This window comes from Hyla sarda, chromosome 6 (genome assembly GCF_029499605.1).
Source record: "Hyla sarda isolate aHylSar1 chromosome 6, aHylSar1.hap1, whole genome shotgun sequence".
NCBI classification, from domain to species: domain Eukaryota; kingdom Metazoa; phylum Chordata; class Amphibia; order Anura; family Hylidae; genus Hyla; species Hyla sarda.
In genome coordinates this window covers 100578089-100594718 of record NC_079194.1, presented here as the reverse complement: position 1 = coordinate 100594718, position 16630 = coordinate 100578089, and the positions used below count along the sequence as shown (strand labels likewise).

General features: G+C 40.4%; 1 protein-coding gene across 6 annotated transcripts in view; it reads left to right on the top strand.

Moving 5' to 3' along the window:
* Window positions 1–16630, top strand: part of ADAMTS9 (ADAM metallopeptidase with thrombospondin type 1 motif 9) — a 267952-nt gene that overhangs the window by 185697 nt on the left and 65625 nt on the right. For all 6 annotated transcript variants that reach the window (XR_008844950.1, XM_056524547.1, XM_056524546.1 and 3 more), the window contains one exon: window positions 12918–13085. Coding sequence is in view for 5 of the 6 variants with exons in the window: in XM_056524547.1 (XP_056380522.1) it covers window positions 12918–13085 (168 nt within the window). In the remaining variant the exon portion in view is untranslated. The remainder of the gene's footprint in view (window positions 1–12917; window positions 13086–16630) is intronic.

Here is a 16630-nt window from a genome sequence, read left to right as displayed (position 1 = left end):
CCATTCGCTAGGGCAAACCATGTGAAGAACAGCGTGACACCGCCGTGCCCTGCACACATGGTATGCTGGAGGGGCACTGAGACTTGTCAGTGCAGTGGAGGCTGAGGACACAGTGGAGAATGAGGAGGCGGAGTCGCACACTGTCCCAGGACCAGCGGCCTGAGAGTGTGGAGTCGGAAGCTGTACAAGTTACTGTTGTGGCTGTGCAGGAACCACATTCCCCCAGTGGCCCATAAAGTACATGTATTGTCCCTGACTGTAGTTACAGGTCCACACGTCGGCACTGCTGTGCACTTTGGTACACTTTGGTAGAGTGGGGGGTGGGTGTTAATACCAGTACCCGGTGACGAAGGTGGGTGAAAGAAGGAGAACTTGGCATCAGATGTGTGACATCAGGCGGGTGGCAGGGTCAGAATAGTAGTTGAGGCAGGTAGGCAGAAGAAAACAGTCTCTTTTGGCAAAGTGTTGGTGTGCACAAGTAAGTATTGAGGACATGCATTAGCTAAAACTTAACTTTTCTTAGGATAAAATATATGGACCCAAAAGACTTCTAAAAGGTATAAGGGAACAACATATTGTCCATTGTAACAGGTGGGGGTTAAATCCTCCCTTGTAAGGCCCTACTCTCTCACTATTAATTCCCTTCTTGGCAAGTGCTACTCACCCTAAGGGCGGTCCCACACATTAACCTTTCCCTACTTCCACCTAAAAACTTCCATTTTCCAGGATTTTTTGTTGGAAATAGGGAGAGGTTCCTTTGTGGGGCCACCCTTTTTAGGACGTGTAACACTTGCCTACAAAAGGTGAAAAAAAAAACATATTGTCCACTGTAACAGGTGGGGGTAAAAACTTCTCCTGTAAGGCCCTACTCTCTCCCTATTAATTCCCTTTTTGGCAAGTGTTACTTTCCCTAAAAAGGGCAGCCCCACACAGGAACCTCACCCTATTTCTAACTGAAAACCCTGGGAAATGGCAGTGTTTTAAGGTGGAAATAGAGAGGTTCCTGTGTGGGGCCACCCTTTTTAGTTCGAGTAACACTTGCCAAGAAGGGCATTAATAGTGCGAGAGTAGGGCCTTACAGGGAAACTTTTTACCCCCACCTGTTACAATGGACAATATGTTGTTCACTTCCACCTTTTAGAGGTCTTTGCATCCCATCAATACTTGCTGGTGTAGATGGCACATGTTTTTTGTACACCTTTCCTTTTGTTAGATTTCTGGAAAAAATTGGGTCCATATATTTTATTCTAAGAAATGTTAAGTTTTAGCTAATACATATCCTCAATACTTACTTGTGGTCTGATGCAGAGGAATGTCTGTAACTGGGAAGCAGCACCTTAAATATGTTTTGCAGTATCCATGGCAGCAAAATGAGAGAGCCTGGAGGTGGTACCATCAGCATGAGGAGACCATATGGCGGCACAATGAGAGAGCCTGAAGGTGGTAGCATCAGTATGAGGAGACCATATGGCGGCACAATGAGAGAGCCTGGAGGTGGCAGCATCAGCATGAGGAGACCATATAGCAGCACAATCAGAGAGCCTGGAGGTGGCAGCATCAGCATGAGGAGACCATATGATGGCACAATGACAGAGCCTGGAGGTGGAAGCATCAGCATGAGGAGACCATACGGCAGCACAATGACAGAGCCTGGAGGTGGCAGCAGCAGCATGCCAACTGAGGGTTGAGTCTGAGGAACCCACCAACTGTTGACTGGAGATGTCGGATGTCACTTGGGATAAGGTGGATGACCGAGTGAACCAATCAATCACGGCTGCTGGGTTGCTGGTCGAGACACGACTGCAAGCTGACACTGGGAGCTCAGACCTCTCACTGCGACTCCTGCTGCCACACGCCCCTACTCTGCTGTCACCTCTGCCTGCGCCTGATGTAATTAGGCCTCTGCCACTCCTCTGTGCACGTCTTTGCACTTCTCTGCCTGAAAAACGTATACACCAGCTGAGTGCATATATGTTACATTTATGAGAGGAGGACAATGCGCTCCACTACACTTAAAACTGTATTAGGCTACAGAAACAAGTGTGTAGCTTTGGCTGGCCTCTCACAGTAACTGGGCCCAAATTAGTTTTTCAGGAAAAAAACCACGCAGGTGTACATACAGTTTAAACTTATGAGAGGAGGACTATAGACTCCGATACAAATTGTATAAGCCTACAGAAACACGTGGGTAGCTTTGGCTGGCCTTTCACAGTAACTAGGCCAAAATTAGTTTTTCAGGAAGAAGAAAAAAAACCTATACCACGTAGGTGTATGTACAGTTTACAACTATGAGAACTGGACAATACGCTCCACTTACTGTATAAGGCAACAAAAACAAGGGTGTAGCTGGCCTCTCACAGTAACTAGGCCAAAATTTGTTTTTCAATAAAAGAAAAAAAAATGTACACCACCTATGTATGCACAGGTTACACTTATGAGAGGACAATAAGCTCTGCTACGCAACCTGTATTAGGCACTGTGATCAGGTGACTATGGCTTTTCGTGCTCACCCTAACTGGCCCCTGTTAACTTACCACAACCAACTGCAGCAGTACAGAATCGCTGTGTATTAGAGCCCAGTACAGCATTATTAGGCACTAATAGCAGGTGACAATTGCTTTTAGAGCTCTGCCTAACTGGTCCCTATGAGCTTTAGAGTTGCTGTACATCCCACTGCAGCAGTGGAGTTGTTGTGTATTACACCCAAAACTATACTTTCTCTCTCTCAGTGCTTTTCTGCAGTGATTTGGGCTTGTGGTGAATCGCTGCTGTCAAGCTTTTTTTCTGTGCAACGCACACAATGCTCTATCTCTCCCTGCAATGAAACACTCTCTCTGAAATAAAACCCTGAAGTGGCTGGCCGCAAGATGGCTGCCAATTATATAGGGCTGTGACATGACAGGGGTGGCTGGCTGCTGATAAGCTGCATGCTACATGTGATTTAGGGTCATCCCACCTACCCGACTTGCTGCCTTCCCAGAGTTCCTTGCCCCATGTTCTCACATGATTATCCGCCATTTTACATGCACTGGGCCACACTAAATGGAGTTTAACTCCTTAACGACGCAGGACGTATATTTACGTCCTGCGCCGGCTCCCGCGATATGAAGCATCACATCGCGTCGGTCCCGGCGCTCATCAACAGCAAGCACCGGCGGCTAATACCACACATCGCCGATCGCGGCAATATGCGGTATTAACCCTTTAGAAGTGGTGGTCAAAGCTGAGCGCCGCTTCTAAAGTGAAAGTGAAACAATCCCGGCTAGTCAGTCGGGCTGTTTGGGACTGCCGTGGTGAAATCGCGGCATCCCCAACAGCTTACAGGACACCGGGAGGGCCCTTACCTGCCTCCTCGGTGTCCGATCAATGAATGACTGCTCCGTGCCTGAGATCCAGGCAGGAGCAGTCAAGTGCCGATAACACAGATCACAGGTGTGTCAATACATGCCAGTGATCAGCATGAGAGATCAGTGTGTGCAGTGTTATAGGTCCCTATGGGACCTATGACACTGCAAAATAAAAGTTAAAAAAAAGTGTTAATAAAGGTCATTTAACCCCTTCCCTAATAAAAGTTTGAATCACCCCCCTTTTCCCATAAAAAAAAATAGAACAGTGTAAATAAAAAAATAAATAAATGTGGTATCGCCGCGTGCGTAAATGTCCGAACTATAAAAATATATCATTAATTAAACTGTACGGTCAATGGCGTACGCGCAAAAAAAAATCAAACGTCCAAAAAAGCTTATTTTTGGTCACTTTTTATACCATTAAAAATGAATAAAAAGTGATCAAAAAGTTCGATCAAAACAGAAATCATACCGATAAAAACTTCAGATCACGGCGCAAAAATGAGTCCTCATACCGCCCTGTACGTGGAAAAATAAAACGTTATAGAGGTCAGAAGATGACATTTTTAAACGTATACATTTTCCTGCATGTAGTTATGATTTTTTCCAGAAGTATGACAAAATCAAACCTATATAAGTAGGGTATCATTTTAATCGTATGGACCTACAGAATAATGATAAGGTGTCATGTTTACCGAAATATGCAGTGCGTAGAAACGGAAGCCCCCAAAATTTACAAAATGGCGTTTTTTCTTCGATTTTGTCGCACAATAATTTTTTTTTCTGTTTCGCCGTGAATTTTTGGGTAAAATGACTAATGTCACTGCAAAGTAGAATTGGTGACGCAAAAAATAAGCTATAAAATGGAATTTTAGGTGGAAAATTGAAAGGGTTATAATTTTTAAAAGGTAAGGAGGAAAAAACGAAAGTGCAAAAACTGAAAAACCCTGAATCCTTAAGGGGTTAATGAAGCGATTCATGCAATCGAATCGTGTCGATATTCAGATTTGTTGCGAAGCAAATTTTTCCTGAAAATCGTAACAAGTTCGGGTTTGTCAGATTCGATTCGCTCATCCCTAGTAGTTACCATCGGTGTGCTTATTTGCATAGTTTTTTTTAATAGGGTAGAAGAACTAGAACCTGCAAAATAAATATTGATATAGAATGAATATACATCTTCTATGGCAGGGGGTCTGCATTCTGTAATCCTCCCAGATGGTTCTTACTGGTTACAATGAAAAATCTATATATATATATATATATAGATTAGATCCAATTTGGCATGTTTTAAACATGTAAAATGTTGTCTAAAATCAGTATAGGAATCTATGGTCCCTATAGTTTTTGTGAGCTATGGATATATGTAAATCATTGCAATTCAATACATCTATAGCCATAAGTGGTACAGTATGCTTATATAATATGATATGAGAATATGTTGAGAATATGTTGTTTTACATTAGAATTAAGTTGCTGCACTATGCTGTGCTGCTGTTGTAGAATACCGTACTAAGCATTCATTATATTGGATATACATGGTAACCAACATATTTCCCCTAAATTTTTACTAGCAACAGATGCAGGAATTTTATAAAAGCTAGTACTTAAATTTTTGTATCCTGCCTGGGAGAAGAAGTGCTCTTAATATGTACTGTAATAACCTCGTAAATCATCCTTCCCCTAGAGGCCTCTTGCGACACTGTAGCGCTGCTTAGAAAGCAGGCACAGAAATCTTTAAGACCAGGGATCACTCAGTCCTGCTCTTTCCTGACTTTTTTTTTGAAGATGCAAACTAATGTTCTGTGTAATGTAACTTTACACTCATTTATCTGCTGTGGGATGAGCATTACAATGTGCTGTGGGTACCAGCTGCTTCCAAAATGAAGCTGTTTTGCTTAAAGGGGAAAGTCATCTTTTGGAACATTTGGTTGTCATGGAGTGCTGTGCTGCACTTACACTGGCTGAGAGTTACATTCCCACAGTCAGGGTCTAGGAGGAATGGCCAGAATATGAATGCAAAAGTGCAACCATATCATGGTCCTCTGGGAATGCATTGCTAACCATGATACATAACAAAGTGCTTCAACTGCTGTAATTCATAGAATTGTGGGGAAGTTGCTAAACATTTTTACTATGAAGAAGATTATTTTTTGGTCTTAAATGTGCAATAATGGTCACCTAGGATCCTGTTAGAATAGCCCTTGAAACCGACATTTCCTATTGCCCATCATGTTCCTTACTGTATGTTGCTACTGCTACTACCCCTACACATCCGCACATCTTCTGCCTTGTCTATCATGTTCCTTACTGTATTGCTGCTGCTACTACGACCCCTACACCTTTGCACATCTTCTGCCTTGTCTATCATGTTCCTTACTGTATTGCTGCTGCTGCTACTACTACTACCCCGAAACCTTTGCACATCTTCTGCCTTGTCTATCATGTTCCTTACTGTATTGCTGCTGCTCCTACGACCCCTACACATACGCACATCTTCTGCCTTGTCTATCATGTTCCTTACTGTATTGCTGCTGCTACTACTACCCCGAAACCTTTGCACATCTTCTGCCTTGTCTATCATGTTCCTTACTGTATTGCTGCTGCTCCTACGACCCCTACACATACGCACATCTTCTGCCTGTCTATCATGTTCCTTACTGTATTGCTGCTGCTGCTACTACTACTACTACCCCTACACCTTCGCACATCTTCTGCCTTGTCTATCATGTTCCTTACTGTATTGCTGCTGCTGCTGCTGCTACTATCTCTACACAGCCACACATCTCTTGCCTTGTCCATCATGTGCCATACTGCTCTGCTGCTGCTGGGATCTCTACCCTGCACTGGATAAATTAAATCTAGGGGACCTCAGAGTGCCATACATGACTTTTGCGGGCAATTCAGCCACTTCTTATTCGGACCAAATTTATTTGGATCAAAACAAATCTCTTTTTTAACAAATCGGATTTGAAACAAATTTCAGGAAATTTGCTGAAAAGTACCTAACCATCAAATATTTAAATTAGATGACTGTCCTAGAAAAAAATTTAAAACTTAAAAGGTTTTTCTTGGCATTATACATTGATGGCTTATTCGAAGGATAGGCCATTAGTGTCTTCCAGGCAGGGGGCACCATCCGTCACCCTCTCAGTTTGGGCATGCCACGGCTTCAACACTTACACCACAAAAGGATCCAGAAGCTGTTCACAGTTAATTGTAGAGTGGTGGCATTGGGTTACTGTAGCTCAGCTTCTATTGAAGTTAATTGGAGCAGAGCTGCAGCAACCCGTGGCACAGATTATGGTGCTATTCATCGTGTATGTTCTGGAGCAGTGGCTTGCCTGAACAGCTGAATTGAAGGGTGGAGGTACCATGTTTCGCCCCTACCAATCATGCATAGATAGCCTATCCTAAGACTTGGTCATTAATGTTTAATGCCTGGAAAACATATTTAAATGAGTTATCTCTTTTAAATCCCTTTTAAAGCAAGAGCCACTTCTCTAATCCCGGTAATCAGCTGTTATTGTCGAGCTAGCCCCATCTGAATATACAATTTCTCTGCAGTAGCCCCTCCACATGTCAATACATCCAACATAAATCATATGAAAAAGCATGGCTGCACCACTACCATGAGCTTAGAAAAACAGGGATTGTTTCTTTCAGAAACAGTGCCACTCCTGTCCATGGGCTGTGTGTGGTATTGCAGGTCAGCCCTAATTATTGTACTGTGGCTAAACTTCAATGCCAGATGCAGCCTATGGTGCCATTTGTTAAGAAACTATCCATGTTTTGCTAATCTCATACATTGTCAGAATAGATTGGAGATAAATCTTATACTGTATTACCTTATTTTTATATTATATTAACTTGTATATAGGAAACAGTTGTAAACTAGTTTTAGTGATTACGTATCTTATAACAAGAAGAAAAGAAATCACATTGTCCTATTTGTTTTTTTTTATAGAATTCTATATGACATATGCAAAGCATTCTGGGGGCCTATAAATTACTGTTCTTAAAATAAGCGCCATGCTGGGTTCTCCGCATATGGCATACATATGCTGAAATCATTTACCCTTCTCCACTGTGTGTACCTGGAACAAAAAATTGAAATGTTCTGTTATTTTCGGGAAAACACATTTTTTATTAGATTTGTCAGACACACTGTAAACACATACGGATATTTTCGTGTACATGTAGCCGTTCTTCATTACTCACTTACCAGGCAGAAAGGTCATTTGGTTACATTTTAATACAAAGTCCTGCTTTTAACTAAATTCACTCTTGCTTTTGTGATGGTTAGAACATCTCAATGTGGTTAAATTGCAGTTGTTATTTTTCTTAGTACCTGGTTTGCTTTAATGTATGGGAAAATCTACCTCAGTCATGCTTAAAAGTAATGAAGAACACATTCTCCTGCCTTGCCACATCCCAAGCATTGCATTCCCAGGTAGGTTTACACAGTCATTTTAATAGTATAACCCCCGCCATGAATAGGTTTTTGAGCCAAAACTGTACAATATGGCAGCATAAGCTAGGTGACAGGAATTATTCTCTGTAGGTGCCGTACAAGTAAACTGAGCACGCCTGTGTTCAGTACTGACAGATCGCTGCCAAGCACTGGAAGATGGGCAGGCCAGGGTAGGCACTTATGAATATCCCAGACTTCTTTTGTTCTACGGTGCCTACAGAGAAATGTAAATTTCACTCTGGCTCTTGTCACCTGGCTTATGCTGCCATCGGATAAAGCAGCCTAAATCTGGCCATAGAGTCTCTTTTAGACAATTGAAATCATGGTTCATTTGAAGTCACCTGTCTAGCCCTAAAGGGTTTGTAATCTTTAGGCTAGGGCTAAACAGCAACTGTGATTGTATGACAAAAGGGCGGTTTGATGGCACACGGAATGTCAGTGAATGGTGTTGCATGCGGCATATCGCGACTGGGACACAACAGTTGCAAAGAATTAATCTTTAATAGCATTTTGGTCACCAGTCGCTCAGTAGTTTGCCACCATTGACTTTGCTAGTTGCAGAGAAGTCACAAAATATTATGGTTGTGCAGCTTGGATGAGACTTGTCTTGATGTGACATTTCTTACCATGTAGCCCTAATCTAAGGGCTAGAATAAGTTGCAATACCCGAGACAAACAGTGGACAGGTGTGGCACTGTCTGAGGAAAAAATGTAGACCCAAATGTAGACCAAAAGCAGAGAGCACTGTGGTCAGACAAAAATGACTTTTTAATAGAAGTAATTTACAAATCTGTTTAACTTTCTGGAGCCAGTTGATATGAAAAAAATAGTTTTCCATGGGAGTACCCCTTTACAGTAACTTTTTTGGCTGGCCTGTTCTTTACTGTGATCTTACATTAAAGATGTAGACTAGGGATCACTATGAATATGGACTGTACTATGGTCTGTGGAGGGGTTGTCTTAGGGCTAGCCCATGATCTGCCGACCTTCACAGGTCTCATAATCAGAAATCTCGAGATGGGCATTGAATAGCTAGTTGACAATGTAATACATGGGTTTACACAGGATTAAGATTTTTTAATAGAAGTAATTTACAAATCTGTTTAACTTTCTGGCACCAGTTGATTAAAATATTTTTTTCCAGTGGAGTACCCCTTTAAGCGTTCTGCATAACTCCAGTGATAAGGTAGCTCATTCCAGGAGATTAGTAAATTCAAGATATTTGAGTAATTGTTGGGAAACCCAACAATGGTGCAAATGTAGCACATTTATTCAGTCGTATTAACATGGCAGCTACTTATAAAGGGCAATTAGCATGTTCCTTGTATTATGCGTGATTTAGAAATTGCCATGATTTTTTGCAGCATGAGTTGAAACCTCTACTAGTCTCTGTTGAATTTCGTATTCAGGACAGATGTTGTCTGTCTTTTATCCCAGCCTATAAGTGACTCAGAGGGGACCCATGTTGCTGTTGTGAATCTGCATTGTTAGTGTCATTTGTGATGCATGATTTGATCCAGCATAAGGTTCACACTGTATTATAGAAAAGTAGAAAAATGGGAGGAATAAAGAGAAGGAAGGGAAAGGATTCAATAAATGAAAATAATTAAAGAAGGGATGAAAGAATGAGAAAAAAGAAATACATTAAAGTGGACCTGTCAAAGAAAAACAGGGGCTAGATAGGGGCCCTGTTTTCCTCATGACAGGCCAGCTTTAAGGAAGAGAAGGAAGTACAAAAATAGAAAAAGAACAATTTAAGTACAGAAAGAAAGAACATACCATATAATAAATATAATTATTGCAAGTGTATAATAATACTTGATTCTATCTGTCTACCTTTTGACCTGCAAGGATATCATATGTCTCTAAGTCTAGAAAATAACTTTTTTGGAATGTTTTCAGAATCCAGTTTTTTTCCAGACCTGCAAATTGGTGATAAACAGCTCAATTTAAGGCAAAACGGCTGCTGCCTCTCCATTCCATTAACCTCTGTAACAAATTAGGCATCTACTATGGTTGATTAAATGCATTACACCTCGTGTCCATCTGTTACTCAGGACAGTCAGTGTTTGTTAGAAGCTGTGGTTTATACTACCATATACAGTGTATTTGCTTACTGTTTAGAAACTATATGCATATTCTGTAGATATTTGTCTACTTGTGCAGTTAACGGGGTACTCCACCAAAAAACCTCTTATCCCCTATCCAAAGGAAAGGGAATAAGATGACTGATTGTGGGGATCCCGCTTCTGAGGACCCCCACAATCTCCAGGCCGGCCGCGGTGTAGTCCGAAACATGGAAGCTGGGAGCTTCTGTGTTCGAGACGTCACGCCACGCCCCCTCCATTCATGTCTGTGGGAGACATCAATGGAGGGGGCGTGGCGGCTGTAGTTGCCAATCATGCGGCACAGAGCGGAGTTTGCTCACTGTGCATGGATGACCGGGGTGCCGCAACAGAGATTGCCGAGGGTCCTGCCGCTGGCGATTAGACATCTTATCCCCTTTCCTTTTGATAGGGGACAAGAGTTTTGGCAGGGTACCCCTTTAAAGGGAACCTGTCATCACTTTCACGCTGCCTAAACTACAAGTCATTCGGGTGACTTCTTCATGCCTCACAAGCCTTAATTTAAAGACCTCTCCTTGTTTGATTATAGGGATAGATAGATATATCAATCAAGGCTGGCAGGGCAAGCAGAAGCCACCGGGGATCAACCCAATGACTTGTGATGTAGGCAGCATAAAAGACATGACCATGTCTAGGCATATGAATTGGTGGTCACCAAAGAGGAAATCATGTGATTACTAGAGAGTTTAACAGAACATACTGAATATTTTAAAGGGGGAATCCAAGAAGGCAAATGAACATAGATTCCACTCTAATATGTAAATCTGAATATACTATATCTGTATGTATACAACTAAATGAATAGACTATTCATTTATCCAAAAGATAGCTGCCTAAATTTTTTGTTATTGTAGGTAGGAATATGAAGGTCTGTGGCTTAAACAGCCTTGGACAACCACACATGGGTAAGGGGGCAAGCCAAATCAGGTACCAGTGGTGCTCAAATTTTTCAAAAGACATATCAAGTACTCTACATTGAGGTCTAAACCAAGGGAAAATAGTTTCATATCTGCAAAATTGCCTTTGTGACTAACTGCAAATGAGTATCATTGCTCTGTATATGTTATACATTCCCATGTATTCTAAAAATTGCACTCACAGTTGTAAGAGGTTACCCCCTCATGGTGGAGATATGTAGGATGTTATTTGATTTGAACTGTAATTGTTCCTTTCGCGTCACTTCCCAGTATATTTAATGATTACTAAGACAGTCTCCCTATGACCGCCCTGACCTATCCAATTATATTTGATCTTTGAGAACATTGTATTTGCCTACCCAATGATGCAGCTTACTGACCATACCAAATAGCATTCTTCCAGTGATAAAAGCACAGCAGTCAGTATGGGCGGCAGTGTCAAGAACCGGTGGCCAACTTTGTGATCCGGGCCTCTGTACTCCTTTTTCTCCTTTGATGTTTTTATTTCCTGTTGAAAAAAAAATAAAATAAATAACATTATCTTATAAAGTTACCAGAATCGCCATTATTGTAATAGTGCATGATGAACCCCCGTGTCATGGAGCAATGTGCAAATTGATGGGGGAGTGAAATGCGCCATGCTGTTTGAGAGGCCAGTGCTACAAGCATCTGTCATGTTTAATCTCGGTCACGATACAGAATTCTTTTGATTCTCACATCTTAGAGGAGCTGTATAAGAAATCAAAGTGAATGTGTCAGAATGCCATAAGTGGTCAAGACTAAGAATGTTCACTGAACCTGTTAGGAAAGATTGAATAAAGGTGCTGAGACACCATGAATAGGACAACAGATGGTGTATCTTATATTGTGCACACTTTATTGAGATAGTTCTTATTGTGCCTGCAAAATGGGAACACAATCTTAGAAAGCGCATTTATTTCACAAACATTTTATTCCTTAGTTATAGTATGGCCACTTGTACTCACATGTTCTATATGGCTTAAGTGTGGACCCTTGATTGCTTCTTCTAGTGGGCTCAAGTGACTCTAGTCCAACATTACACATGTAGTACACCATCTTTGCATTACAGTTCTGTCCCCAAGGTTGATCTCAGGGAGCATGAAATATATGGTATATACTGTTTACATGTACATATGTCGTTTCTACTTAGGGATCATTGTATCAATTTATATCAATAATCAATGTGCATAGTTGTTTTCCCCTATATTCACACTACATTTCTATAGTATACTAGAGGTATCCATTGTCATCCCATCAAAGAAAGGGTAAAAGCATACTGCAGCAGTATACTCCAAACAAAGTCACCGAAAGGCTCCTTTCAGGCTGCTTCCCACCAGTATACGTTCATTTCATGGGACACAGTAGTGTTGTCTTCTGCAGTATTGAGTAACATTAAATTAGCGTACACCTGTTGAAAGCGACCCAAACTGAGTCACTAGGTGACTCGGTTTGGGCCATTGTAATGAATGTTGTACACTACAGTATACCTCACCATCTTTGTTGATGAAATGCCAACAGATACCTCTAGCAGAAACGCACTATGAACCTGGCCTCATTTGACCAATATGAGTAAGGCTAGGTTCAAATCAGCGTTTGTCTTCTCCGCTTGCTTTCCATTTGTATTATTGGTTCTGTTATCAGAAAAATGGAAAGGAACTGATTCCATTGATTTCTTTGGGTCAGTTTTGGTACCAGTTCGTCTCAGTTTGCATTTGCATCCGTGTCTGTTTTTTGAAAACATGGCATGCACAATTTTTCTTTCCATTCAAAAAACAGGCAAGAAACAGAAATTAAATGCCTGTTCAAGTTTATGGTGGCGTGAAAGGAAGTGTTCTTTTGCGTCCATTATGCCATCATTTTTTTGGGATCTGTTCACATAGAACAAATGCAGATGTGAACCTAGCCTTAACAATTACAGCAACCCTTTTAACAAACATTTCCTTCCTTGCATTCTGTTTTTCCTTCCTTGCATAAATATTTTATAATCTTTTTAAAATTAAGAAATAACAATTTTTTGTTGCTGCTTTCGTTACAGTGCTCTGTGTCGTGTGGACGTGGTGTGAAGACTAGAGCTGTGTACTGTGTGGCTAAAGATGGATCCAATGTGGGAAATGACTACTGCAAGCACCTTGCCAAGCCAAACATACAGAAAAAATGTCGAGGGGGGCGGTGCCCAAAGTGGAAAGCAGGAGAGTGGGGAAAAGTAAGTTATAAAATGTGACAACATTTTTTGTTTTGTACACTTTTAGGCTACATTGTAATTGCACATAAAATGATAGAAGAGTATAATGGGGATACCACAAGGTGTTTGGAGTTAGGACTATCAATATATTAATGCTGGCTTGTAACTTATTAGATGTACATATCACAGCGGGCAGGATCTTTTTCAGGGCATGGGCACACATGGCAATAGCCTGGGGCTCTATTTCCTAGGGACGCCTGTGGATAGGAAGTGTATAGCCATCCTGCTCCACTGTCAGCTCCAGTACACTGCAGAGCACTCATTGCCCAACAATAGAGTGAACTGTGCAGTTACAGATGTTGGATGATCTACCTGATCTATGTGCTAGTAATTGGTGGACACTGTATGGGAGCATTATTTAGGCATTGTATTGTAATATTACTAGGAAATTGAATGTTAGCTTTATTTGGGCATTGAATGTACTATGTAGGCAATTCACTGCAATGTTATGGTTGCACTATATAGTGCAGTTATTTAGGTACTGTATAAACTGTATTAGTTCAGCATTGTATGGCATTATTTTTATTATAAATATTTTATAAATTATCAGAAAAATTGTATATAACTTATCTTCTTATATACAGAGGGTATTAAAGTTGAAGTGCATCTGAGAACTTCTTGTTTTTTGCATATTCTTTAGTGATGGCTCCTTTTTGGCTCTAGATCTTCTCCATTAGGGCACAGCTATAATCAGGTACTGCAGCTATTGGTTAATGGGAGCACAAAGTCATCTAATATTCACCTGCAGTCTCATCAGAAGCTCAGGCTGCTGTTATGCCCTCCCATGGTTGCACTTAGACTGTGTTCACACGTTGCAATGAAACTGCAATGGAACTGCACATGTAAACACAACCTAAAGCTTTGCTTGTCATAATTGGCAAAAACTAATTACAAACTCACAGTAAACTTAGTGGATAGAGTATGTTTTTTAAGCACTATATGTGGCTACAGTGGCCTCAGTGGTCACATGCACTTGTTGCTTTCCAATTGGCTTCTCTATAGGAAAATAAGACATAAAACAAAAACATGAAATGGAAATTCAGCTGTCATAAATTACAGTAAATTGGTTGGGCCATAGAAGGTCATGTACCCTGCTATTTTTCTCATCTTGCTTTAGGATATGTTAATGTTACAGTTAATGTTAACACACAGTTAAAGGGGTTATCCAGGAAAAAAATGTTTTTATACATATCAACTGGCTCCAGAAAGTTAAACAGATTTGTAAATTACTTCTATTAAAAAAATCTTAATCCTTTCAGTACTTATGAGCTTCTGAAGTTAAGGTTGTTCGTTTCTGTCTAAGTGCTCTCTGATGACTCGTGTCTCGAGAACCGCCCAGTTTAGAAGCAAATCACTATAGCAAACCTCTTCTAAACTGGGCGGTTCCCAAGACATGTGTCATCAGAGAGCACTTAGACGGGGAAGAACAACCTTAACTTCAGAAGCTCATAAGTACTTAAAGGGTTAAGATTTTTTAATAGAAGTAATTAAAAAATCTGTTAAAATTTCTGGAGCCAGTTGATGTATAAAAAAAAAGTTTTTTCCTGGATAACCCCTTTAATGTTAGAGGCTGAAAAATATGATGCTGAAAATCACTGTCAGAAATGTACGCATTTTGAAATTTTACGTGTATTTTTACATGGATTTGGCAAATCTTTTAATGAGCATTTTTGGTGCATTTTTTAAAAACACATCTTAATACAATTTGTGTGGAATATTCTTCAAGAAGCGACATGACAACATACATGTTCTATGAAAATACCTATGTAATATTGTGTCATTGCTTAAATTTGTCTGACAGATTCATATGGATTTGGAGATTCTGCATCAATGACATTAATTTATAGGGCCTCCTGGAACAGCCAATGCTGCAAAATAGGTTCATATTTATAGGAATCATATGTTAACTCATGATGAAGCAGGAATACTAAAAATCACTGGAGAATAGTTGGGAATACCATAACAAATATCTTCCTACAATGTGCATACAGTATGAAGTGTGAATGCTGCATTGATTTTTTTATTTGTTTTTTGATTTTTGATTTGATTTGTTTTACTTGAGAATAAATGTTCACTACAATTGAGGACTCATACTGCGTCCTAATGCTGGAAAAGCACGTGGGCTGTAGAATTAATCTGACCCCAGTAATTAAGGATGGCAGGAGATTTTCCCAGCCCCTCCAACCTAAAACTCACAAATGTCAGCTCTGGTAATCCCATCTGTAATTACGGTCCTTACCTATGAATGGTTCACATGTGACCGACTGAGCCTCACTCATGTGGTAAACACTTCCAGTAATGCAAAGTTTATTTGCTCTTGTGTCTTGTCACACATAGACACAGGCCATCTGCTCTGGATTACACGGCATTTCTACTTAAAATTACTATATAAATCCTGGACTTGTGCTTTTCTATCAAGATGTTGAAAATTCAATTTAGCCGTTTCTTAAAGTGGGTTGTCCAGGATCAGAAAAATACAGTGCCAGCTGTTCAATGGCACTATAAAAATACATTATTATTATTATTATTATTATTATTATTAATAAAAATAATAATAATAATCTATATTTGCCGTTTTTAACAATCAATATGGTTGCCTTTAAAGCTTTCACAAAGTTACATCCCCCCCCCCCCCCACCCCAATGTTGGGCTGGGGTTCTTTGGGATCAACAGAGGAGATGATTGTTATTTTTACTGCTAATATTTGTACTCTCATGCTTCTCTGTTTGGTAGTCTGATTGATGAGTCTGGGTTTGGCTAATACCAGAACCTTACCCACCTCTTTACATTGTGTCAACTGTAAAGTTTGGTGGAGGGGGGATTAATCATGCTATGGGGTTGTTGTTTAGGCGTGTTTTCTAGGCCCCGTAGTTTCAGCAAAGGGAAAACTTAATGCCTGGCATATCAAAACATCTTAGACAATTGTCACTTCCAACTTTGTGGGTTTAGCCTGTTGGGTTGGGTGAGTTTAATTTAGAAGAATTTGACTGATTTGACTGAAGAATTTGACTGGTTTGACTGACAGAACTTAGAAGAATTTGACTGGTTTGTTTAGAGCCCTGGCCTCAACAATAACCTTCAACACTTTTGAGATGAACTAGAACGTAGATTGCAAGCCAGACTCTCTCATCCAACTTCAGTGTCTAACCACACAAATGTTCTTCTGGATAAGTAGGCAAATATTCCTAGAGACACACTGTGAAATCTTCTAGAAAGTTAGAAGAGTGAATTTGTTTATAACTGCAAAGGGGAGGAACTGTAATTTAACAACCATGGATTTAGCATGGGATGTCTTAAAACCTCCCGTAGGTGTAATGGTCTAATAGGTTATTCATGAATCAGCCTATATGAAATTGATCCTAGTATGAAGTCATAGGCACCAAAGTTATCAAATCGTGTTGTCTTTTGTTAAGGCTTTGGGGCCTATAACTTTGTCAGAGCCTAGGCCGAGTAGCCTAGTTGATTCTATGCTCTCTACCCATGGATGTCGCTCAGTTTTCTAAATA